This window comes from Rhinolophus ferrumequinum, chromosome 4 (assembly GCF_004115265.2).
Source record: "Rhinolophus ferrumequinum isolate MPI-CBG mRhiFer1 chromosome 4, mRhiFer1_v1.p, whole genome shotgun sequence".
Taxonomy (NCBI): Eukaryota; Metazoa; Chordata; class Mammalia; order Chiroptera; family Rhinolophidae; genus Rhinolophus; species Rhinolophus ferrumequinum.
The window spans coordinates 76,614,983-76,642,430 of NC_046287.1; the positions used below are offsets into that span (position 1 = coordinate 76,614,983).

The 27,448-nt window shown below is 37.6% G+C and overlaps 3 protein-coding genes across 7 annotated transcripts in view; 1 reads left to right on the forward strand and 2 right to left on the reverse strand.

The window, feature by feature from the left end:
* Positions 1–2,137, reverse strand: part of ANKRD37 (ankyrin repeat domain 37) — a 4,061-nt gene extending 1,924 nt beyond the window's left edge. The window contains exons 1-4 of one of the 3 annotated variants that reach the window (XM_033104596.1): positions 1,769–2,137; positions 1,417–1,569; positions 469–560; positions 74–146 (exon numbers count right to left, since the gene is read on the reverse strand). In XM_033104596.1, coding sequence (XP_032960487.1) covers positions 74–146; positions 469–560; positions 1,417–1,569; positions 1,769–1,795 — 345 coding nt within the window. In that variant the 5' untranslated portion in view covers positions 1,796–2,137. The remainder of the gene's footprint in view (positions 1–73; positions 147–468; positions 561–1,416; positions 1,570–1,768) is intronic. The other 2 variants (XM_033104594.1, XM_033104593.1) reach the window with 2 other exon arrangements.
* Positions 1,728–23,574, forward strand: LRP2BP (LRP2 binding protein). Its single transcript, XM_033104588.1, has 9 exons — positions 1,728–1,865; positions 8,064–8,184; positions 8,925–9,037; positions 15,540–15,653; positions 18,078–18,220; positions 18,302–18,407; positions 19,443–19,666; positions 21,171–21,345; positions 23,392–23,574. Exons 2-9 carry the CDS (start codon positions 8,085–8,087, stop codon positions 23,455–23,457), a joined length of 1,041 nt encoding a protein of 346 aa, XP_032960479.1. The 5' UTR covers positions 1,728–1,865; positions 8,064–8,084; the 3' UTR covers positions 23,458–23,574.
* A 2,937-nt stretch (positions 23,575–26,511) lies between these two features.
* SNX25 (sorting nexin 25) overlaps positions 26,512–27,448 on the reverse strand; it is a 100,138-nt gene continuing 99,201 nt past the window's right edge. For 2 of the 3 annotated variants that reach the window (XM_033104604.1, XM_033104606.1), the window contains one exon: positions 26,512–27,088. In XM_033104604.1, coding sequence (XP_032960495.1) covers positions 27,008–27,088 — 81 coding nt within the window. In that variant the 3' untranslated portion in view covers positions 26,512–27,007. The remainder of the gene's footprint in view (positions 27,089–27,448) is intronic. The other variant, XM_033104605.1, reaches the window with a different exon arrangement.

Consider the following 27,448-nt stretch of genomic DNA (forward strand, 5'->3'; position numbering starts at 1 on the left):
AGCTTTGGGCTCATACAAATGTTGGTAGCAGAACAGAAGAGGTAAAGGAAACAGATATTCCATTTTTGCTCACTGTTGTATCTTCTGTGGCTAGCAGAGTCCAGCACAGAGTGGGCATTCCAGTTTTAAGTAGTTGAAAGAGTATTCTGTGTTCAATACAATGAATAAATACCAAAGAAAATCAATGAGAACTTCTATAAAATGGATTTTCCTAAACCAAAACTAAGATGTGACACTGCCAGAATAGATGAGCTGAATTGCAACTCTGATTGTTCAGGATCCGTTTTTTTTTTTTTTTTTTTTTTACTTACACAAATTGAATAGTATCAGATATTAACAGCCTGAGTCAACATTTAAATGATAACACCAAATTATCAATTATCAAGCATCATTTTTAAGAGCATATGTAATTCAACTCAGAAGTCTGACTAGTTTAATCCAATTTAAAGCCACTAAGTTTATACTTACTCAATTTGGGCATCACTGGCTACAAGCAGGCTAAGGCATTCCAGGCTCCCAACTTTTGCTGCCTTGTGTAGTGGAGCTTCTCCAAAAACATCCTTAAAGATAAGACAACACATTTTAGTTTCTCCCCAAAACACTTTCTTGTGGAAGTCGGTGAGTGAAGTCTAATTATTATTTGAGTAGGTTAGAACTGCATTGTACTAGACTGAATTTCTTAGTTCAAGTTTTTTTTTTTAATAGTCAATTGGTATGCTATTAAATACAAAGTTTTCATTAATAACAATGTGTGCAGCTACATACATTAAAATTTCAGTGAGTAAAAGCAAAATAAGAGTTCTAAGTAAAAAACATTACAATTTAAAATTCACCATACTTGAATATTCAATGGAAGATGTAGACCACCATAAGAAAGTTCTGCAGGAAACTATAATGGTTGTGAGCAGGCCTCACAAATGTTTCAATTGCTATACTGAGACTTTTAATTTGATAATGTAGTAATTGTTCCTTTAGAAATAAACTGTAGACCTATGTATGCTGTCCAATGTAATAGCCAGTAGCCATACACATGGCTAAGGAGCACTTGAAATGTGGCTAGTCTGAATTGAAATGAGCTGTACATGTAAAATACACACTGGACTGAGAAAACGTATGAAAAGAAAATGTAAAATATTAGTAATGTTTTATATCGATTACATATTGAAATGATAATGTTCAATATATAAACTGGGTTAAATTATAAAATTAATTTCATGTTTCATTTTACTTAATGTGGCTACTACAATATTTTAAATTACACGTGTCTTTCATTATTCGCGTATATTTCTCGGACATCGCTGGTATAGATGTTTACAACAACGCTAACAACTGAATATTTGGGCGTCTAAAAAATGTTTGTGTGGATTTGGAGTGGAGGGGAGGGTTGCACAAGGTAACAATCAGTTACCTAGTTACCTGTTGGTTGAGGTCAGCGCCCATTTGCAGCTGCCACAGAAGCAAGCAAGCACAGCCTCCACCTGCGGCCAAGTGGACAGGCGACTGCTCGAAGGGGTTCGGGGGTGCGTTGACTGAGTCCCCGGTCTCCAGCAGATGCTTCAAACTGTCCACCTGCGGGAAGAAAACAGTTCCAGGAGCCCTCTTGCCTTTGTCCAGTCCCACGCCCTCCTGGTTTTCGACCTTCCAGCTCGGAAGAGGCTTGACTCGGCAGCGCCCAGTGGTCAGTCCATTTCACCCTCACTAACGCTTTTGAGAAGACAGACATCTGGAAGCTTTTAAGCCTGTAGGACAAAAGGGGCCCGAGTCTCACCTCTGAGTTGCAATCAAGCAACAGCATTTCCCGCCTAACAGCAGAGGACAGGAGTCCTGGGACGAGCAGAGCGGTGTGGCACTCGCTGCAGACGCAGGTAAGAGTGCACAAGCCGCCCACGTGTGGAAGAATTTAAAGATCGCTGAGGCCAGCCGGCAGGCCCCTCACCGCCGCGCCCCAGTGCTGGCAGCGGCCCAGCAGCCTAACCTTTGGCTGCGGGGCCCTTTCCCACCCCTGTGGCTGCCGCACGTACACAAACACTGGCACGTGCAACCCGAAACTTGGTGCAGCTGCTCAGGAGGAGCGAGGAGGAAGCAGTGTGGCCCCACTAGCTGATTGGCCATCTCGGAGGTGCCGAGCCCGCCCACCTCGGGGCGGGGCCCTAGGCCGCCCCTGCAGCCCCCCCCACCCCCGCCGTGGAGCCTCTATACGCGTGCGCCATGAAGGGCAGGCTCCCGAATTGTTGGGATTCCGCGGCATCCATAAGGCGCGCTGAGTTTGGCACGTCTCACACTGGCGTGCCCAGCTCTTGAATCCCTGTGGAGAAGTGGGAGTCGTGGGAGGAGGTTTTGGTTTCCGCTAGCACGCACGTAACCAGGAAACGAGGGAGCAATAAAGAGTTGTGCTACGCGTGGTGCTGCCGTCATGTCCCCCGGTCCCCAGCTCCGGAGGAAGGAACGCGCGAGTTCCTTCTGCCTCAAGTTCAAAATCGCCCCAAGGCTTGCCTCTGTCACCCACACCCAGGGCAGGTGGGAAGGAAAACAAGAGCTGGGGGCGGAGGACGGGGGGCGGGGGGGGGGGGGGGTATGTGAGCTAAGAGGATGGGTTTTACCACAGGGACCGCCCTACCTTACCCCCCAAATTAAATGACTTATCAAACCTGACCCATCGGGTTTTCGGGTTTAAGATGATACCATGCCCACGTTGGGAAATCCTGTAAAATAAAGCAACCATTGTAAAGTACCCGCTCCTGCAAATAGGTTAAAGCACCCTAGTGGACTTGTGCCCTGGGGAACTGTCCAAAGTCCGAACTATTAAACTTGAGCTCACTGAGATTGGGACGGCATGACAGAAAGGAGGAAACCAGTGTTTGCCCTCACACGCGTGGGGAGAGTTTCCGGGTAAATGAAGGAGCCCAGGCCATAGACATTTATGACATTGGGCTCCTTCTCCCCATGGGCAGGGTTGACTGTACCCTGAGCTGCTGGCGTCGGGGGGGGGGGGGGGGGGGGGGGCGGGGGGTGTAGAAGGCAGAGATTCAGGGATGGGGGAAATGGCTCTCCTGGAACTCCTTATACTGTTCATCTCAAGTCATTCCTTTTGATAAAACTTTAGAAACTGACTTTCTGACTTCAAACTGTAGCTACAGACCACATATATAATCTCTTGACTATCTTTTCCTAAGCACTTTTTTTTTTCAGTTTAATCTAGCTAAAAACTAAAGCTCCAGCCATATATTTCTTTTCCCTGAAAAAGTCTTCAGTGAGTCCCTTCTATCTACCTTTGAGAACAGGACTGAAAAATAGATATATTTATTATTATGCTTCTAGAGGATAAGCTCATTGTCCTCTAAAAGTGGTCTTTCAGTTATAATTTATGCATATTATCATATAAAATTTAGCATATTTATTTTGTAATAAGAGCCATACAATAATTTTGCAATAATAAATTTGTATTACTATACTGATGCACTGATCCAAGAGATCGTTTCAAACATTTTTATTCATATGCAAGCTTGAACATAAATGTGGATATGTATTCATGTTCAAACACATATATAGAATCGTGCTTTTGTTCTGTATTTTTTTATATTTAAGCTATTCACAATACCCTTTTATGATATTTAAAGAATAGTACTGCAAAGATATTGTCACATGTCCATGTTGCCAATTTGCTCACATTTCTCAATTATGTAAGCACTACTTTTTAAAGCATATAATTAAGCTTCAGGTTTGCACAGGCTCAATGATAATATATATTCAAATGTCTACTTCTTCACTGTTTTGGTAACAAGTAGGAAAACTTGGAGGGTGTCATTATGTTTCAATTCCCCTCCTCGGCATGTCTTCCTTTCAATGATATATTGTAGAAATTACAGATAATTTATAAAATTGAATGAAGGAAAAGGGTGAAAAATTAGTTCTTAAAATTAAACCTTTAGATGGGGTTGCTACTTTTGGAAAGGGGAGGTTACAGATAAGCAAGTAGAGAACGCTAGAATGAGCCATCTGGTACTGGATTCATTGAAGACATAAGTATGAACTTATGCAGAGGTTACTATAGATACGGAAATAATTATAAGTATGTATGTATACATGGGTGAGTATGACACGTCCTAGTTCTGCCTACTTTGAGGGGCCCTAGAAGCAGTGACACCCCAATAGCAAAGAACACACCTAGCACTCAATCTTGGCTTCTAATACTGTCTTCCAATAGTAAGAAAAACCAGAGCTCCTTGGAGAAACTGCTGACACTAGGAATGGGGCAGGGAAAATACAAGGGGAGCCTAGAGCATCTGGTACTGCCAGGAAGTAAGGAAGTGCTCAAAAAACAAAAGAGTGGGTACATGTTAAAGGGACACAGGAGTCAACCTGAAAGAGCTCCGATGGCCAAAACTTACTGAACAACACAATAATGTACTGTTGGATTATAATTCAACAAAATAGATATCCATGAGTCCAAACTGATATAGATGATTGAATAAATAAAGAAATATAAGGGAAAAGACAAATGTTCCTTACAAAAGAATTCCAAAAACTTCATGTAGATACTCCTTGCTCCAGGAAGTGGAGACTAATCCTCCCCTCACTCTGCCCTCTTGAGTGTGGGGTACCCATAATGACTTGCTTCCAAAGAGTAGAGTGTTGGAAGGGGAAAAAAAGTAATTTTACAGTGGAGAAACCTGTCAAACACTACCTTGGCCGGAAAATTGTTACATCACCAGTGGTAAGTCATGCAGATAGCATGCACCCTGACATGATGTGGTGAGGTCATTTCACCTCTTGATATTCTTTCCTAAAGCCCACCACCCAAGTCTAACCATGAGTAAAGCATCAAATAAACCTAGACTGGGGACATTCTGCAGGATATCTGGCCATTATTCTTTAAAACTGTGAATGTTATGCAAAACAAGGAAAATCTGAGAAACTGTCCCAGACCAGGGGAGGCTAGGAGACATGATGACTAAATGTAGTGTGGTAACCTGGATGGGACCCTGGAACAGAAAAAGGATAATAGTGGGAAAACTAGTGAATCCGAATAAAGGGTAGGGTTTAGTTCATGGTAAAGTATAATTTTAGTTTCTTAGTTGTGACTAATGTACCATAATAATGTAACATTAACAAAAGGGGAAGCTGGATAAGGGAATTCTCTGTACTATCTTTGCAGTTTTTCTGTAAATCTCAAATTACACTAAAATGTTATAAAAAAAGTCTTGAGATAACTTCGCATTAAACCATTGTGTATTATATTTCTTTCTGTATGCCATAGCCATTAAAGAAGTTTTTGTTTATTCGGATATTTAACTTCACTTTTAAGTAAGCTCTCTTTCCAAATATAATAATGACAAAAGATACCTAAACCAGCATGAACTAGTTTTAATCAAACAAGGAACAAAATTCTTATAACCAATCACTATTTAATTTTTTTGTTCTGATTAACCAATACACTTCTGATCCTCTGTAAAACACACTGCCCATTGCATTGATTCCTGGAAGGTCTTATCAGGCTGTCCTCTAGAATGTTCAGTTACTTGGGCAGACATCAGTTTGAATTTTTTCCACATTTATAAGGATTATGATAATACGTAACATAATTATTATATAACTGGTGAAATATGTGTGAGAAGTGAGAGCTGTAATTTTTAGGAAAACTAAACTGAATGCTTTCAAAAGCATCATAGTTGCTATGAAAAACGCTTTCAAAGTGGGTGAGGATGAATTAACTGTAAAAGATGAGGAGAAATAGTTCTACACTATATTTATTATACATGGGAGCCAAAAAGAGGAAATCATTTTGCGTGTCCAATTAGCACTTGTCTCAAGGCGAGAGAGGTGCCTCTCCCGGAACGCTCTGTGTGCTTCCAGTATTTGGCCTTTACTCTCAGTTTCACAAAGGACATGGAAGCAACCTACATGCCTATCATTGGATAAACAAAGAAAATGTTGTATTTACACAACAGGCAAATCTACAGAGACAGAAAGTAGATCAAGTGCCAGGGGCCGAAAGGGAGGGGAAGATTCAGGCATAACTGCTAACATCTACTGGGTTTCTTTTAGAGTGAGGAAACTGTTCCAGAATTAGATATTTGTGCTGGTTGCACACAGCAGCTGGAGATGGCACAGTAATTATTAAAGAGGATCTGGGAAGGACCCATCAGTATCCACTCCACCTGCCCTTCCTTTAAAATCAGAGATTTCCTTCAGATTTTATATCATCGATTCATGTCTACAATTTATATTACAGAATTGTCTAAATTTACTGCATATTGTCAAGTTTCAAATGATGATTTTTATATCTCATCTCAAGATTTGGTATTAAAAGTAAACACATATTCTTGCTTTTAAAAATCTTCTTAGTTCTCATTTTCTGAAATTAAAAAGTTCTAAATTTTGGCTTACCTTCTTGCCAGAGTCCTGCCATTTTAAAAACTCATATTAGTTTTGCTTTTTGGAGAACAGTGAAATGACGAAGTGCACAGGTGCTAGGGGCATTCCAGGCGTCCCAATTCCTAGCCCTATGACCTGAGGCAAGTTACTTAACTTCTTCACTGTGCCTCAGTTTCCACATATGTTAAATGGGCCTTACCATAGCCCCTATTTCGTAAAGTTTTGTATGAGTTAGTGCCTGTAAAGTGCTTAGAACAAAGAACAATACCTGGCATTTAGTAAGAGCTCAATAAAGCTTCGTTTATATTTTCCAACCCGCAACAACTCCTTCTGTAAGCTACTGCAACAAAAACCATGTGCGGTATTAAAAGCACAGAAGACAGCATGGGCTTAAAGGAGGTAAGGTATTGTTTTCTGATTTGTTTCATGTCCGAAGACCTTCCTGAATATGCCAAATTTTTTTCTTAGCTTCTTTGGATACAGCAATATCCTGAATAACTTCAGTGAAATAAAAACTTCTATAATCAGTTTCTGAGTAAACTGATAGTGCTACCTACACCATCTTATTTGGATTGTTTTTCTTCTAAATACTTTACCTAATATTGCTTCACCCTAAATCTCATTGGAAACTTTTATATTCACTAATGCAACCATGATATTTTTGGAATTATATAAAATATATATTTTATATATAATATATAAAAAAGAATTTTACATGTCTAGGGACAGACATTTTAAAATTCTCTAGTTCAAACTACTTATAGTCCAAACTGCACATGAGGAAATGGACTCTTAAAAAGATTAAATGACTACTCCAAAAACACAGATATTTCAATGATTTTTTCCCCTAATATATTGAATTATCTCCTTCTGCACTTCATTCTCATTAATGAAGCAATTTATTATCATATACTTGTAGGAATGCAGCTTTCCAATCATACTAAAGGTCGACTGTATTCTTCTCTTCACCACCAATCAAGAACGTTTACTGGAAGCTTGTTCCTGATTGGTAAAAGCCAGCTATAACAGTAGAATGCAGAGGAGTAAACAAAAAAACATAGCAACAACTGAGTTTGCTGTCTCATTGTCCTCAGTCTAGGCCAATCTGGACTCCGTCATCCCAAATGAGGTGGCCTCTACATTTTATATGAAGGCTCTGATTTTCCATTCATCTGTGATCCATCTTATAACATGGCAATTCAATACAGACAGGAAGATAAAACCAAACAACAGAGCTAAAATAAAGTGTATTCCTAGGTGAAATAGACAAATGCTTTAATGTGAAACGGAGACGTCTGATGAGCTTCAGAAACAAGGCAAAAGAAAGGTACCAGTGCATAAGAACTATATCTATGGGCAGTGTCACCAAATCCTACTAGTGGCAGCAGCTGTGGTGGGTGACATGATTCATGGCAGCATATGAACTCAGTCAGAGAGGACCTGCAAGCAGCTCTCAGCATTAATCCTGTGCTGTGGAAGCAGACGTGGAAGATAGTGTGCTTCTCATAACTATAAAGGGTCCTGGTTTCCTAAAAAGAAATAGTCACAACCCAGAACTGGTAATGTCGTACCCTATCCCTAGGCAATGCAGAGAAGTTGCTTTTTACGAGTGCAAAGTGGAACGGAGTCTCTTTTTGAATTTTTCTGGAAGAATATATTTCTATCTTATTTTTTATGTTTGTTTACAGGATACACATTGTGGAAACAGGATGAAGTTGACCAGTGAAAAGTTGCCCAAGAACCCGTTTTATACCTCTCAGGATGCTGCTAAGAACCAAAAATTTGTCCAGCGGATAAAGGAAAAAAATGGTAAAAATTCTGATAATGTTTTCACTAAAAGATAATCCTGTATACCAGAGAAAAAAGACAAGAAACGAGTCTTACTGCTGTCAAGGAAGTGGTTTAGTTTACAGTCCTTTCTAGCTTTCCTGTAAAAATATGTGAAATTATGACTTAGCTTATTTGGTAGCAACTCATCAGTGGAGAAGTTTCATGGAGCCCAATCCTGATTTTACACTCAGGATTCTAAAACACCTTTCTAGAAAACGGAAGCCAAATGTCGCTTCTATTATGGAGAACAATGCCATAATTTACTTGAAATTGGCATTGAAAGCTACCATTTTTTTCTATATATATATTTTAAATTAAATTGGGGATGGTTAGCTCATTTGGTTATAGTAGCTCTAATTAAACCTCAAATTAAGAATTTCACTCACCCATAGGACAGCTTTGCCTAAAGAATCGCACATAGACTGCATTGCTAAAGCACCTGCATAGTAGTAAACAGGGTTACTTTGAAAACCAATCAACAAATATTTCTTGATTATACAAGGCATGGTGTTAGGTACTGTGATAATACCTTGGTTTTTTTTTTTAAGGTAATGCTTTTTCCTTTAGCTAAGGAGGCCAGTTTTAGAAATGAGAACTAGGAAGGAAACTAGTATAAACAGTATCAGATAATTCTATATAATTTATGACTTCAAGAGAGAAGAATGTACGTTCCATATTGCATGGATAAAGATGGAATTCTTTACCTTTTTTTAAATCAGATCATTACTACCATGCTAATTTAACGGATAAAGCATTGCAGATCTTGAAGGAAAGAATAAGAAAAGGGGATGCTATGGCATATTTCCTACGAGGTCAACTGTATTTCGAAGAGGTATATTTTTTTGTTTTCATTTCATAAAATGCTGTTCTTAGATCCTTGTAGCAAAATTTCCTATAGAATTCCTTACATTGTAATACCTGGGAAATTCTGTCAAATTCAATAGATTATGGTTGTGGTTCTAAGTGAGATACACTGGTATGAGCTTATGGACATATCTGACCTTTCTTCATAAAAGTCATTCTAATGAAAGTCATTTATAGGAGACTTTATGGTATGAAATCCATTCTCACACAATAAATTAAAAATCTAATTTTTATATTTTTGCTCAAAATATTTAATATCACTTATAAAATATTTTCATGTAATAATATTTGAAGATCCTGATTTTTACCTAGTATTTAAAGGTAACTTAAATGTTACCCCATAGAGTAAGGAGGGAATTGCCCTCTTTACCCACATTAAGCCGAGGTATCCTGTGAGATACATCTAGGAGGACTGTGCAAACTGTCACTTCAACATCAGTAATATAGCATCAATTCTTCACGGAACCCAAGGGAAGAATGTGAAAAGGGACCAGCTGTCCCTAATCCCTCGCCATTCATTGACTATTTGGGGAACTGTGCACCTGTATCCCACTTACTCTCTAATCTTTTGATGGTTCATTCATTCATTCTGGCAACAAATATTTGAGGACTCATCATGCATCTGCCACTAGTAGGACAGCATAGCATAATGGTTAAGAGAATGATCTCTCAGCTTTGGGCATACTTCGAATATGGTTCTATTGCTTGTTAACTATTTACCCTTGGGCACAAATACTTAAACTCTTGGTGCTTCAGTTTTATCATCTGAAAAAGGAGAATAATAATGTGTGTCTCATAGAGCTATTGAGAAGATGTATTAATTCTAAAAAAGGGCCTAGCACCTAACAAGTGCTTTATAAACGTTTGCTATTTATTGTGCTAGGCACTAACTATATAGTGATGAGGGAATTAGGATGGTTCCCATTTCATAAAGTTTACATTCTAGTATAGGGGAAGAAAATAAATTTATAATTACAAATAAGGAAAACTACTGTGAAAGCAATTAACTGCATACTATGATAGAGAATAACTTAGAAATAGGGTGGAAAAGACCTGTTGTTGAAACTAAAATTTGAAGGACACAGGCAATGCAAACAGCCAGGTGGAAGTGCATTCCAGGTAAGAGTGAAGAACAAATGAAATGTTTCAGAGCTAAGAAAGAGCTTGGTGAGCTCTAGGAATTAAGAGAGACCAATGTGGAGGACATCCAAGATGGCACAGAGTAGATAAACACTGTGCCTGCTGCCTTCCGTGAACAAATTAAAATTACAACTAAATTATAGAACATTCAATCTGGAAAACCATCTGAAGTCTGGCTGAACAGAAGTTTTATAACTAAGGATAGACGTTTTATAACTAAGGAAAGAAGAAGCCACGTCAAGACTGGTAGGAGAGACAGAGATGTGAAAGGGCTAACCCCAAATCTCTGTGTGGCAGTTGAAAACCAGGACGAATATTTCAGCTGTGGAGGATCCCCCGGAAAAGTGAGGGACCCCAGCCCCACACCTTCCTCCCCAGCCCAGAGTACTGGTGCTGGGAAGAGGAGCCCCCACCACCCCAGGCTGTGAAAAACAGTGGGGATTCTGGCTCTCTGGGTGGGACGGAAGGCTGTGGGAAACACAGCCGTCCTCTTAAAAAACCCGCGCACAGATTCTTTCACTCCCAGGCACTTACCTTTGGCTCCAGCAAAGGTACAGTAACTCGTGGGGTGTCAGAGACATACAGGGGGAACACTGAGTTGTGTTCCTCCAGATTGAGGGCTGAAGAACAGTTGCCATTTCCCTGTGAGGGGACTTCTCCTGTGCAGGCGGCAGGCGGGCGCCATTTTTCCTGTGTTGAGCCCAGCCCCACAGGCCAAATCTGAATCTGATTGGTCTGGTGATCTCCGCAGCTCCACCCTGCTGACTCACTGGGACCTGGCACCACCAAATTCCCCTACTACCTGAGGAATTTTCTCCAACATCAGCCAGCCCCACCTGCATCTCACTATTTATGGAAAACTATCAAAGTCCCACAGATTCCAGGCAGGTAGCAACTGGCCTCAGTGTGCTCTGAGACTTTTGCTGAGTAGCTTCAGGCTCAGCCCCAAAGCAGAATTTACATTAACCTGGTGATCACAACTCTTCCCACTCTAATGATTCCCTGAGACCCTGCCTCACCCAGCTTGCATACTGCATGAAGCTTTATCAGTGGCTGAACTTTAAGGGAGCTGGCAGGTGGCAGCAGGCCTCAGGGTGTCCTGGCATTTTGCAGAGCTACTCTAGGCCTGGTACTGGTGGCAGATGTCCACCGTTCACAGTGTGACCTCCACGTGCCTCCATGCTTAGCAGAGGCAGCGAACAACTGCGGATCACTTTGTAGCTCTTATCAGGTAGTCCCCAGCCAGTTACAGTCAGTGGATGACTGGGCCTGCATGAGAGTCCCTTCCAAGAGGCCCAGAACCAACATACTGGGAGGTTGGCTTCAGACCACAGCAGAGCACTGCCCAATTAGCCCCAAAAGTGGCACACCCAAAGGGTGGTCTCAACAGGTACCAGACCCCACTGGGGCAAACCCCACTCAGTGGGGTAAGCCCCCTGCACAGCAGCCCACATGCCGTGGACATGGCCAACCACTCAGCCAATTAGCCTGAAGGTCAGTCCCACCCGCTGACATGCCTACAGCAACCAAGGCTTAACTATAACAGGACAGCACATGCACCCACACAAGGGATGCTTCAGGAGCATCCAGAGCAGGTGACCAGGGATACTGTGCCAATGGGTCATATAGGGCACCTTTTACATAAGGCCACCTGGCTAAGACTAGGGGACATAGCAGGTCTACCTAATACATAGAAACAGAGAGGCCAAAATGAGAAAACAGAAATACATCCCAAATGAAAGAACAAGAGAAAACTCCAGAAAAAGAACTAAGCAAAATGGAGACAAGCAAACTACCAGATACAGAGTTCAAAACAATGGTTATAAGGATGCTCAAGGAACTCAGAGGACTTCAACAGAGACAGCAAGCATTAAAAAAGGACATAGAAACCATAAAAAACAAGCCAGTCAGAAGTGAAGAATATAATAACTGAAATGAAAAATGCACTAGAAGGAAACACCAGCAGACTAGATGAAGCAGAGGATCGAATCAGTAACTTGGAAGACAAGGTAGCAAAAAACACCCAACTGGAACAGCAAAAGGAAAAAAAGAATCCAAAAAAAATGAGAGTTTAAGAAACCTCTGGGACAACATCAAGAGTTACAACATTCACATCATAAGGGTAACAGAAGGAGAAGAGAGAGAGAGCAAAGGATTGAGAATGTATTTGAATAATGACCAAAAACTTTCCTAACCTGGCGAAGGGACATAGAAGACCAGGAAGTGCAGAGTCCCAAACAAGATGAACCCAAACAGGCCCACACCAAGACACACTATAATTAAAATAGCAAAGGTTAAAGATAAAGAGAGAATCCTAAAAGCAGCAAGATAAAAGCAACTAGTAACTTAAAAGGGAGCTCTCATAAGATTGTCAGCTGATTTCTCAACAGAAACTTTGCAGGCCAGAAGGCATTGGCACAAAATAGTCAACGTGATAAAAAGCAAGAACCATCAGCCAAGGTTGTTACTCTACCCAGCAAGGCTATCACTTAAAATCAAAGGACAGATAAAGAGCTTCTCAGACAAAAAAATGCTAAAGGAGTTCATCACTAAACCAGTATTACAAGGAATGTTACAGGAACTTCCTTAAGATGGGGAAAAAAAACAAGATCAAAATTATGAATGATAAAATGGCAATAGCTACATACAATTACTTTCAATGTAAATGGATTAAATGTTCCACTCAAAAGACATAGGAGGGCTGAATGGATAAGAAAACAAGAACTTTACATATGCTGCCTACAAGATACTCACTTCAGATTGAAACACACACACATATGGAAAGTAAGGGGGTGGGAAAAGATATTTCATGAAAATGGAAATGAAAAAGACAAAAAAAAAATCTGTGGTAGCAATACTTATACTAGACAAAATAGATTTTTAAACAAAGGCTATAACAAGAGACAAAGAAGGGCCCAGTAATCCCATTTATGTGTATTTATCTGAAGAAACCCAAATGCTACTTTGACGGGACATGTGCATGTCCATATGTTCATTGCAGCATTGCTTATAATAGCCAAGATGTGGAGGCAGCCTGGGTGTCTGTCGATGGAAGAATGGATAAAGAAGAGGTGGTACATATATATACAATGCAATATTGCTCGGCCATGGAAGACAATTGGTTCTTGGCATCTGCAGTGGCATGGATGGACCTGGGGGGTATTGTGCTGAGTGAAATGTCAGACAGATGCAATGTGATTTCACTTATATGTGGAATCTAAAGAACAAAATAAACAAAATGGAAACAGACGCATAGATACAGAGAACATATTGATGGTTACCAGATGAGATGGGGGTTAGGGGTGAGTGAAAAGGGGGAAGGGAATAAGAGGTACACATTGGTTGTTACACAGTAGTTATGGAGATGTAGGGTATAGCATAGGGAATATAGTCAATAATATTGTAAAAACTATGTATGCTGCTGACGGGTACTAGATTTGTTGGGGTGATAGAAGGGAGAGGGTCGGGGGCAGGGTGAAAACTGTGAAGGGATTAAGAGGCACAAACTGATAGCTACAAAATAGTCACAGGGATGTAAAGCACAGGGAATATAATCAATAATATGGTAATGACTATGTATAGTGCCAGGTGGGTACTAGTCAGGGGAATCACTTCTTAAATCACACAAATGTCTAACCACTATGCTGTACACCTGAAATTAATAAAAAATAATATTGAATGTCAACTGTAATTGAAAAATTTAAAAAGGGGGGAAAAGGTGAAGCAGAATAAGAGGTCCAGATTTCCAGGTATAAAACAAATTAAGTCAAGGGGATGTGATGTACAGCACAGGGAATATAGTCAATAGTATTGTGATAACGTGGTACGGTGTCAGATGGTTGCTGGACTTATCATGGTGATCACTTCTTTAGGTATATAAATGTTGAATAACTATAGTGTACACCTGAAACTAATGTAATATTGTATATTAGCTATATTTTAATAAAAATCTTTAAAAAATAAAATAAATTGGAAAAAAAAAGAGACCAATGTGGTAATAAACAAGGCAGAAAACAGCTCTAGATGAGGTTTGTTTAAAATGTGGTAAGAAACCATTGAAATTTTTTGCATCTGTGATGAATGGATTGGAAGGCAAGCATGGAACCAAGACCAATTTAGAGCAAAATTGTACTAGTATTTCAGGCAAGAGAAGACGGTGGTTGACCAGACTGATAGCAGTGGAGCTGGGTCCTGGATTTGTTTGGAAAACAGAGAAGTGGGGAAGAGTGAGTTTTGAGGTGATGATCAAGATTTCAGTTTTTGGACATGTTATGTTTGAAATGCCCATTAGTAATCCAAGAAGACATATTTTCAAAGTAGAAACGTCTATGTAAAAGTCTAGATTTCAAAGGATAAATTTGGGTTGAAGGTGTATATTTGAGATGTATATGTCATTTAAAATCATGAAAACTGAAAGAACTTTCTTACTCTTCCTTTGTGTATTCTAACTTTTCCAACACTCTCACATCTAAGACAAATATTAACCAGAAAGGAAAATGAGTCTTAACAACTCACGCATTTACTCATTTTTATGTGTTCTTTAAAATATTTTTCTTTTGTATTTTGGTGCAGTTTTTGTTAATTTATCTATTTGTTAATTTTACTTTATGAAAAGAGAAATTCAGTTATTATTGTGTTTTCTCTGGCCTTCTCTTCCTAGTAATGTCCTTCCAATTCAGTGAGACCCTCTTTCCACATTACAAATGATTCATTTTTTAGTATGAGGCATTTTCATGGTGGATTAAGATATAAACCCCATATTAGTCCCTTACACCTTAGCATATTTGTTCTCAGAATGTCTGACTGCTGAAGAGCCTTAAGTCAATGACACATAATATGTAGGTTTTTATAGGAAGTATGGGAGAAAGACAATTTTAGAGAACATCACATTTATTTTAACATGTCTTCTCCTTACCTGGAAAACTGGAAAACTGGAGGACACGAGCCATAATGCAAACAGGAGATTTAATAATAGTGAATTTCTCAAACTTCAGGGGTGGCAGTTGATGTGCCAGGCTAGGTTGAGCAGTGGGCTAGACTATCATTTCAAGAGAGGATTATTGACAATAGCCAAGGGTAAGAGTGAGAGCCAAAGAGAATCTTATCCAGATTCCTCCTGCTCACTTCTCTCAGTTGCCATATTTAGGTCTATTTAATTTACTTTATAGTGTGTTGATTATCGTCAATGACTTACTTGTAAATTCCATAAATTTGTTACTGTCTTTTGTTGTTTTATTTGGTGCTACTGGAAGGATTTAGGTGGGAATTAAATAATTAAGATACCTTTAAGATAATAATAAAATAATTCTATATTTCCTGGGAGCTTATAGGGATGGTATGAAGAAGCATTAGAACAGTTTGAAGAAATCAAGGAAAAGGATCATCAAGCAACTTACCAGCTAGGAGTAATGTATTATGATGGACTGGGGACAGCTGCAAATGCTGTAAGTTATTATTTTGTTCATGGTGTTTAAGATTTAATTGTTAATGGATTATTTGATACAATTAAATTTATATTAATATTTTAATACATTTTTATTCTTATATTTCAATAATCTCTAACCTTTTAGCATTTAAAAGATAGTAGTAGTTATTTTTACATTTGTGTGAAAAACACCATTTTTTTGCCCTTTCTTCTCACTATCATTAGCTATCAATAATTTTGTTTTAATACATTTTCCTTTATTTTTCAAAGTTATTCCAAAGCTATATAAACGTGGAGAAAAGCTGGAAAATAAGCAAAAATGCTATCACTCAAAATTCTGCTATCAAATATGAACATTGCTATTATTTTAAAGTATATTCTTCCATGTATTGCCCCATGCAAAAAATTAAATATATAAGACTTTATATATTATACATACTTATATATATTTGTTATATTATATATAACATTTTTTATATGTTATATTTATTACATTATAATATATATTATAATCTTATATACTATAATATACTTATGTTATATATATGAAGTTTTACATATACAATATATGTATATATTATATACCATATATGGTATTTCTACAGAACTTCTCTTGTAAAACATATTGAGATATTATGGGTGAACTACACTTGTTATTTACATATTTGTAGATAACTTTAAATAAGTCAGGAAGAAAAGTAGATGAAGGAAATACAGGAAAATATTATTGCTGAGATTCTATATGGTAGTTATACTAATTTTTATTGTATTATTCTTTCTACTTTCCTGTATGCTTAAAAATTTTTATATAAAAAATTTAAAAAACTCACAAACTCGTAATTCATGCAACCATTAGATAAATGTAATTTGTTGAAATTCCCGTTAAAAGAGAGTACATATGTACTTAATCAAATGACATAAAAAAATTTAATGGCTCAACAAAGATTCAAAAAAACTATACATAGAAACACAGTGAAACTTAATGAGCAATTATAATTCTATAATAATAAAGCTCTGTTCAATATGAAAAACAATACAGAGCCTATATGTACCAAACATCACAGCATCAAACTACATAAAGGAAATGTGCTAAAAAAATAAATTGGCAAAAGTTTAATTTTAATTTCTGATGATGTTGTCCCATAACTATGTATAGTGCTAGGTAGGTACAAGACTACTCAGGGGATCACTTCTTAAATTATATAAATTTTTGACCACTAAGCTGTACACCTGACATTAATATAATATTGAATGTCAACTGTAACTGAAAAATTTAAAAAGGGGGGAAGGTGAAGGAGAACAAGTGGTCCAAATTTCCACGTATAACACAAATAAGTCATGGGGATGTGATGTACAGCATGGGGAATAGACTCAATAATATTATGATAGTGTGGTACAGTGTCACATGGTTGCTGGACTTATGGGGATCACTTCTTTAGGTATATAAATGTTGAATAACTATGGGGTACACCTGAAACTAATAGAATATTGTATGTTAGCTGTATCTTAATAAAAATTTAAAAATAAGCAAAAAAACATTTATGTTGTGTCTAGAGTTAATCATTTCTATTTGTGGGAGAATTTACACAACGATGTCACTCGACTACAATTACCTTAAGTTGTTACTGTGCAGTTGTGGGGGAAATGGTAGATACCTACCTCACACATGCACAAAAATAAAACTGTATAATCTGGGACTCACTAAAGGTAAGATACCTTTATTTTCTTATCTATTACTGTGGTATTTAGCCCGCAGCAGCACTTTGAGAGGCAGCACCGAGGGGATAAAAACTATAATGTAGTAAATAAACATTTGATGGTCAAATATTATTTTCTTTGGAGTAATGTTTGAAGGCTTGTGTCTGATGGATTTTTGGAGGGGGGTGGGGGTCCAGTCTTTTCTTGCTAGTGGTTAGAATGTCTCCTGCACACTTTGTGACTATGCAGATGTCCTATGAAGATTAGCATACTGGATGCATGTTGTCACAGAGCACACGTAGTGAAAAGTGTCCTTGAAGAGAGAAGACAGCATTTGTTTGGGGCTCAAGTATATTGTAAGAATTATAAATGTGAAAAAAGTCACAGCTATTCTTCCACTTTGATGGTTCCAAGAATTGTGTTGATTCAGAATCAGGGTTAGAAGGTGGGAGGGACAGAGAAAAAGGGAAACCATGTTGAGATGCAATTCAACTCTGGAAGCTGTAAAATGAGGGAAATGCCTTATATCCCAGCGCTCCTGGACAGGTCTACTCAGGAGATGTCCTTTTACTTCTTTCCTTTGTTATTTGCAGCCTTGCAGACTCCAGGACAACATACCGCTTGGGCATACAGTTCTGACATTATATATCAGAGGGTGCATGCTTTACACTACTGGGAGAAAGAATGTAGTTTGGGTAAAACTAAAAACTAGGGTTCTTTCGTTTGTTCTTTTCCTTTGTGGAAGGAAAAAGGAGTGGAATATATGAAGAAAATTATTGATTCTCCATGTCCCAAAGCAAGACACTTAAAATTTGCAGCTGCTTACAACCTTGGAAGAGCTCATTACGAAGGAAAAGGTGCTAAACGATCCTATGAGGAAGCTGAAAGGTAATCTTAACCTGAGAATAGATTTTGTTTTCAATCAAATGCTGAAGCAAAGGGCAGCTTGCTTTGTCTTTCCTCTTTTAGATTGTGGCTTTTTGCTGCAGACGATGGAAATCCAAAAGCTAGTGTGAAGGCTCAAAGTATCCTAGGATTGTATTATTCAACAAAAGAGCCCAAAGAGTTAGAAAAGGTAACACTGATCTATATTTTTAATGCTAGCGTTATATTGAGATTAGTATTTGTTTCACTATTTTTTTTTAAAAGCAGGGTGGTGAGTTTGTAGTTGTGAATCTCTCTTATTTCTTTTTAAATGTAAAGAAATTTTACATTTTAGGATTTCAAAGCTCGTTTCAACCCTCACTCATCTATGAATGCTACCTTCCCTGCCTCTACCAAAGGAGACCACGGATATGTGAGCATTTTGTATGGTATAGACAGCTACGTACAAAATATTATGAATCCATAAAAGCTATGAGGACACTCCTGAAATAAAGCCCAAATCCTTTATTGTGAATAAATTATTAATTTGATTTGAGTAATAATATAAGTAAAATATACTAAGAACTAATTAAAAATTAAATCCATTTAAGACTTTTTCAGAAATATAATCTCTTTAATCATCAATGATTGAAATATTTTTCCTAGAAATGTTACAGGGGAAGGAAATATAGGGCTGAGTCCTACTTGCAAGAGGTGTTAAGGGCAAACTTGACCCTCAGATAACTGAGCCGCCACTTGGAAATAATTTTTGAACTAATTACATTCACTGGAGCTGCGTATCAAGCAACTGTGCTTAGGCCTCCAGGCAGTTTCTATCCTTGGTTGCCTTTGATCTTGAAAGCACCACCTCTGAGGTCCCCACCTCAGGCTCTGACTTCCCTATTAGCAGCTCTCCCCTCCCAGCTGCGCCTCACAGCCTTGTGGACACTTCCTTCCTATTTCCCACCTTCTCGATCCTCCCGTGTGGAAAATCTGAAAACCCTGAAACCTGAGACGACGACCTCACCTGCACTGTGGGGTAGAGAACAGGCAGGCTCAGCTTAGCACTCTCTCTTCCGGGCATGTGAAATTGGTGTGAGCCTGAAATACCTGCAGGGGGCTAGCACTATTTCCTACCGTAGAGATGTATTCATAGTACTGTCTTGTCATTAGAGACTTTTTCCTTTCCGGTACTCCCATGTCATTTCACCTTAGGAGTAACAAGATGAAACTGTGTTTTTTTAAGGCATTTTATTGGCATTCGGAAGCCTGTGGCAATGGAAATCTGGAGTCCCAGGGTGCACTGGGGCTCATGTACTTTTATGGACAAGGCATCCGCCAGGACACTGAAGCTGCCCTGCACTGCCTAAGGGAGGCGGCGGAACGTGGCAATGTCTATGCTCAGGGGCATCTCGTGGAGTATTACTACAAGATGAAATTTTTTACGAAGTGTGTTGCATTTTCCAAAAGGTACATAAGCTGGATGACAGAATTTACAAAAACTCTTACTGTATGTCCTATGCCAGATGTGTTCATAGAACTTGGCTACCATATAATAAATGATGGCTATGCGTGCTTGAAAATGGCGAGTGCAACTGAGGACTAAATTTTTTAATTTCTTTGGATTTTAATTAAGTAGCCACATGTGGCTAGTGGCTAGCACATTGGATAGTGCAATCCTATGCCATTATTCTTCAGGATTTCAGTGTTATTAGTTCTGTATACCAGCTGAGTGAGCTGAAGCAAGTTTCTTAACTTTTGGGGTCCTCGATTGCCTATTTTATAAGAAAATACATTTTCAGGATTATAAAAATAGTGTATGTAAATTACTAAATATAGCTTAGCACATCAGAAAAATGAAATACGTTTTCATTTCTTCCTATACCCTGAGCCACAGATTCTATAACTACATAATTGCAATACAGCTTGATAAGGACTGTAAAATGAGAATAATGGTTAAGACTCCAACACTAACATCTTATAAAATATTTGAAAATTTCTGTAAACTATATGGAATTTTCTTTTCTCTGGGCCCACGTACTTTCCTATATTTATTTACCCATAATGTACAAAAGCAACATGCCAGGAAAAACAGACCGAGATGTCCTCTAGAGCAGCCATTTACCACGCCGATGTATTTCCCTCCCAATAATGCCCTTCCAACAGCGCCCACAGGCTCCCGTCCCCTAGCCAGTGAGGCAGGCATGACAGTGGAGGACCAAGGAGCTGCTTCTACCCTCCCGTCCCCAACGTCCTGGCTTCCAGGTAGCAGGTCACTTAAAGATGTGATCTCCAATGTCCCAAATCGCCAAGTGCCCATTTGATGAAAACTAAGACTTTAAATAGTTCTTAAAATCTTTGAAACTTGCTGATTGTCCACATTCCTATTCCCCGTAACATTAGGATTGACATGGAGTTGACTAGTTTTCATTTTCACACAATTCTCCATATTTTGTCTGGGTTAAAAAGGATGACTTCTTTTTATTGCCCTTTTTTTTTTTCCACAAAGGTAGATGTGAAAGTTTCTTCATGTGTTTTCTGGTCCTATATGACTAAAGTCCAAATTTAAGGTCGATGTTTAAATAAGTGATCTAAAGAAACAGAAAATACTCTTTTTTCTGTTATTGAAATCTGCAATGTGATATTAAGTTTAAAATATTAATATTACAAGGAAAAAAACCTTTCTTTCATTTTCTAGTGGTTATTAAGCCTAATGAGTACAATCACAGGGAAGCTATAAAGCAACAATTCTAGTAGTTAGTTCCTCTTCCCCTGGTATTAACTGACTGTTATATTTATCCTTCACTGCACAAGAAATGTTAGCTCTCAAGCAACTAGAAATGGGGAAATCCCTGGGTACAAGGACAGTTTCAGGACATGTCTGTCGCTAAAAATGTCTATTGTAAAAATGTCTGTCGTAAAATGCGAACCATAACTGATGTCCTTTTCATTTCGCAATTCCCCATCGTGACAGGATTGCTGACTACGATGAGGTTCATGACATCTCCACGATAGCCCAGGTCACGGGCTGTCTCCCCGAGTTCATCAGCAGAGGCATGGCCATGGCGTCTTTCTACTACGCACGATGCCTTCAGCTCGGTTTGGGGATCACAAAGGATGAAGCAACAGCACAACACTATTATTCTCAAGTGAGTAAGCCTGAAAGCAAATATAAATGGACTCAAATAGAAATTTCTGGGCTTATTAGTTGAGACTTGAACATCTTTCTGAATTAGTGTGTTTTCCTCCTCAATTATCGTGCAGATAACCTGTCTATGGAGCAGCTGTCAGACATGCAGATGGTTTGCAGATAATTATGTCAGATTCTTCTTAGCATAATTCAGCTCAGATGATAAAAGTCCTATTCTGATGCAAACTATTCTCTGTCACTGCTACTATGTGCAGCCTAAGGCCCAGCACCACGGCCTTAAAGCCAGACTGTTCGTGTCTCCTTTCACTCAAACCACGTCAATTTCAGATTGCATGCTATCCTTAGTATCCTTTCTAAATAAATACAAGCAGAGAAAACTGTGGGTCAAAAATATCCTGAAATGTAGAATATGCTGTCCAAAATAAAACAGCAAAACAAACAACTTGAAATCTTAGAACTATTTCCTATATGGTGGGACATAACAGCCCCATTAGTCAATTTTGGCTATTGTATTTCATGGCAGATACTTTTAAAATGGAGAAAATTCAGACGTAGTAAGCCAGTGAAGGGTCTGGAATCCTGTCATATGAGGCAAGAGGAGAGAAACTGAATATTTTATTCAGAGAAAAAGGACATTGCGGGTACTGATAGTGGTCTTCACCAGACTGAGAGGCTGTCCTTTGGAAAAGGAACTAGGGGGGAAGAAGCAGAATTATAGGCACTGGTTGTGTTATGGGAAAGGTCAGGCCACAGACGGCAAACACAGTGGGCCTCACGTCCAGAGACCGTGCCTGGTCCCAGCTGCGCCTGGGTGACCGCCAATTCCTTTGCCTCCTGGGTTTTCTATGAAACCAGCATTACATGTTCTCCAAGGACCCTTCAACGATTCTAAAGTACATGGATGGAAATTTTAGCTTAATATGAAGAAGAATCATCTAATGCAACTGTTCAGGAAATAACAAAAGTTTTTCCTATAAGGCGATGAATGAGCAACCAAGCAAATATCTAGTGACCCATTGTTATGGGCACTGACGGGACAATCTCTGCATGGAGTGAGGTTTGGATGAGATAAACTCTGATACCTCATCCCAGTGCTTGACATTCTATGAAATTATGCACCATTATTTCTATTTACTTTAGTCATAATATAAAACTGTGTATTTTAAAATAAGATTATTATATATTATATAATAAGTTTGAGGCCAAATGTTGATGCTTTCCTTATTATTTATTTTAATAATGCATAATATAGAATTTATATAAAATTTATGTAAAACTTTCTCTCTTAAATGATAACAGCATGGCTATTTTTAGTATGATTTTTTTTTGCATAGGCTAATTTGAACTTCCCTTATTAAGATATCAGAATAGGAATGCACAAGGTGTAATAAAAAATAAAGTGAATATCTAAATTTAAAAATTTTATTATAGTAAAGACACATTGCCATTAACCCCCCTGAAAATACTCCCCCTCACTTCAAACACACTTATTCCATCATTCTTGCCACTTTTTCATGAGTATCTTTAGCTGTGCTGTTGTGGCTGCCTCGATGTCCTGAATCGATTCAAAACGTTTACCTTTCATGGTCATTTTGACTTTGGGGAAGAGCCAGAAGTCGCACGGTGCCAGATCCGGTGAATAAGGTGGATGAGGACACATCATAATGTTTTTATTTGACAGAAATGCTGTACCAGAAGTGATGTGTGACAAAGAGGGTTGTCATGATGGAAGATGAAGTAAAGACTTCCAGAACTGCTTCAGAAAGTGGCAAGAACGATGGGATAAGTGTGTTCGAAGCAAGGGGGAGTATTTTGAGCGGGATTAATGGCAATGTGTCTTTTACTGTAATAAATTTTTTTTTATCTAAACATTCACCGTATCTTTTGATCACACCGTGTATCTTAATTAAGAAACTCCCTTGAAATTCACTGGACTTGAATATTCTTAAAAACACATCAAAATTTTTTAAAAGGAAGAAAGAAGAAAGGAAAACCCAACAAATCAGGATATATCTAAATAACTGATTCTATCTTTGATTTTAAGGCTTGTCGTCTGAATCCTGCATTGGCGGATGAACTTCACGCTTTACTTATTCATCAAAGAATTTAGACCATGGTGCATTTCAACAGAGATCATCAATCCTAACACATTAAAATGTGTGTATTTTTATAATAGCTATGTTTGGTTATTTTCTGCATCCCAAGTTACATTATCCTGGTTATTTTATTAATGTTACCTTTGTTCTTGAATTCATATTCTGTAATTTTGCAACCTGAAACCTAGCTACAGGATCAAATTGCTGGAAGAGTCCTCAGAGATCCAGCTCTTAACTATAGATTGGCCTAGACTACATCAAATATTGAAAACAATTCCATAAAACAAATATCTTTTTCCCTTTCTTTAAATACAGAGTGTCCCAAAAGACTCTTTAGTTTTAGTACCTTCAGAAGAATAAATGCTACATACAAACTTATAAAAAATTTTATACGTGAATTTTGAATTTTTCGTTTTTTTAAACTTTTACTTTTTTAAAACGTTTTTAAAACGTTTATTTAAACTTTTCCATTTAAAATCATAAAATTAACAAGAAATAAAAAGAAATTTTCAAATAATGTTTTTTATAAATTTGTGAAGCATTTATACTTCTGAAGTTATTAAAGCTAAGACTGCACTAAGTCTTTTGGGACATCTTAATTCTCAAAAGAAATTCTTATAAATAATTGGCTGATGTATGACAAACTTCAAAAACAGTGGGTTTAAGAAACTGGTTAGAATCCTGCCCCTCCATATCTTCACTTAAATGAGCAAAACAACTGCTGTGTTTCTGATAAGATAATGAATTAAAGCAAGATGTTTTCTTTGTGCTTCAACTCATTTTCTAAATTTTGAAAAACCTAGATGTATTTCAAAGCAGGATAAAATGTGAAAAAAAACCTCGATGAAATCATCTATCAACATAAAACTACAACTACATATTATTTAAAAATTAAATTAGCAAAAGGCTTTCTCCTTATATCTATGACATCTATGAAGGCAGAAGTTGAGAGTAAAAATAGTAGAATCCATATGCGGAATATTGAATAATGATATACATCTGCAAAACGATGTCTTAAAGATACTTTAACCGTATCTTCTTTGTAAACATACTAATGTGGCTTTATTTTATAAATTAAAACCATCCTTTCCAAAAGTGGATTTAAACAAGATCTCATCTTAGTAATGGGAAAACACAATTACTATGTACGTGGTAGTCACTAAAGAAGTACTGCATGGCAGAAAATTACTTTGCTTTTGTTTTATATTCTGTTTTGCCTAAGTTTCATTTTGTTTTTATATAAAAGGAAGAAATTTCAACAGACTTTGGTCTGTGACATTCCCTCAACTGGTCATATATTTCTCCCTTAAATCTCTTAAATAAAAGTATACACTTAAACCATTTCTGAAAACCACTCCCTTTTAAAGACTCTGTTCTCCCCCAGCAACATGTTTCAGTATGTTGAGCCATTGTAAAATATCATAATAGCTAACTTAATCCTAACCTTTCTACGATACAAGCCCACTTGCTTTGCTCCTGTTCTCTTAATACCATCCTATACCAACACTCCTTCAACCAGCGGAAGATCCAAATTCACAACCAGTATTCTCTTTTCCACACTTAAACCAGTTCCTTTTCTTTAAAAAAAAATTTTATAATAGTTTATTTGAGCCAAACTGACAACATATGCCAGGGAGCAAGATCTCAGATGCTCTGCTTAAACCTTTCTTTAAGAATCTTAAAATAGAAATTTAACCAATCAGTGTGTGCTGACTTTAATAGCATAGTGTTAACAGATCTGCTATCTTTCCTCATCCCAAAGTGAAGAGCATGTTTTAAATTGCCATTAGAATACAGGTCTACGAAATCCTAAACATAGGAATTTGGTATGTGTTATATATGGTAACATGCTATGCTGAAATGTTTTCAGTGAATCCGACACAGAATTTAAAATTCCTGTTTACTATAGTTACCATAAAGCTGGTGCTTCTGGCAGAGGTGAGCTCCTGCAAACTACCACTGCTGCAGACCGTGGTGTATACCTTGATCTGGGAGTACAGTTGGTCAGTCTTAATAGAAGTGAGTTGAGGCTTCCCGATCATTAACCTTTTTTCAAAAAAAGTCAAAACTGCAGTAAGATTCCTCATAGAAGATATCTGATGAAAAATGAGAATTTATCTTAAAGATATAGGCATCAATATACTTATTTTTCTCATTTGCAGTATAAACTTAACAGTTATAGTTTAATTATGCATAAGATGGACATTTCCAGAAACTGCATTATGATGAGTTTCTGGGGCTTGGTGATGAGTTTTCTGTGTCTGAAGGCTTTTCTACGTTCCTATGTAGAAAAGCCATCTTGTCTGAACAGCCATCTTGTTTGTTGTCTGAAGTGTCAAATATCCTGGTTTGAAAAAAAGGATCAAAGAGCTGAAACTAGAAGAATACCAAAGAATACCTAATTTTTAATCATTTCTTTCAGAACTTATGTTTCATATCAAGAACCTGACAGGTATGATCTATCAATGATATAATCAATACCACTTTAAAATATACAATATTTTTCTTTCCTGGATTTCAAACTGAATTTCTGTCTATTAATTGTCTTGCTTTCGATATTCTTGGGGGTCAGAGAAGGGAGAGTGCTTTATTATCACTGCATAATAGATGGTGAAACTCAGGAAAACCGACTGAGTTGTCCATTAATAATGGGGCGACTATTTATACCAAAACAACGTCTGTACGCTGGATCTCACCTAATGCCCTCACTAGTCCACAAGGCTCGAAACAATCATGTCTCCAAACTCCCTGAAGTTAACTTCCCTCCTCTTTCTGTTTTCCTATCTCATTCATGCCCCTCCTTCAAAGTTCAACTCCCATCCCACCTCCCGAATGCATCATCTCAAGCATGAATTTGGCTCTTCTCATTCACATTAAATATATTGTTTTTCATATATTAATTCTGTGTCTGGAGAAAGGCAACAGACTTTATATTTCTTTGCAGAAGTACTTACATGTACAATGTTTTCTACATAAAAGGCACTTGATAAATATTTGAACTGCCTGAAGTGTTTCAACCTCTTTTTTTTTTTTTTTGAGATATAAACATCTTAAACATCATAGAGCTCTAGGACTCATTTTTATATTTTATTGCTTCAAATGCTTTAAACTATGGGAAATCTTTGGTAAAAATAAACACAATAAAATTTTCACAATGACTTTACACAAAGCATCGCACAACAATGTTCTTCAATACACATGAGATAATATAGGAATGTTCATAATCCTCAGTGAGGAAATTAACTGTACAATATTCATAGTTCTTCATTTTAAAACAAAACTGTTTTCATAAATATTTAAAATATTTCCTAGGTTCTTATCACATATTAACATTTGTATTTCAATCAGTATGTTGAACTTTAAAGTATTTATATTCTTATTAAAATAAAAAACAATTATTAACAGAAGCGTCAAGTCCCCCCACCGCCATTCTGCTTACTTCACATAAAACTAGAGAGAGGTAACTAAAATAATATTGTTCTCAGTCAAGCCCTCTGTGGAAAAGAGGAAAATGTTTCATGTCTATTAGTACAGACATTTCTCTGGTGGTTTGTTTGTGCAGTCTCAAACTTGACCAGTTCTAAGTTGATCTAAATGAGCTCTCAGCTCAGGACACAATTCAACTAGCAGCAGTTCCATCAGCACCTGAACCAAAAAAGAAGAAAGAAAAAAAAGAGTAGGAAAATGTGTTTTTTCTCTAAGGGTTTACTCAAATATCTACATTTAAAAGAAAAGGCCAATTTTAGGTTTGAGATTATGCTTGGTGAGCAAGTTACTCTCAAACAAATGGAATTAATAGTTATTTCATGGTCTGTTAACCAATTATCAAACCATCACCAATATGTAACATTGCTAACTATAATCAGATGACTGGGAAACAGTTTCCTGAAATAAGAAAACCACGCAGCCATGCAGAAATGTTAGACGTCAAAAGTTAAGAGAGACAAACAACAGTATGAGAGAATGAGAATGATGCATCCACCAAGGGTACTTTTTTCTTTTCTT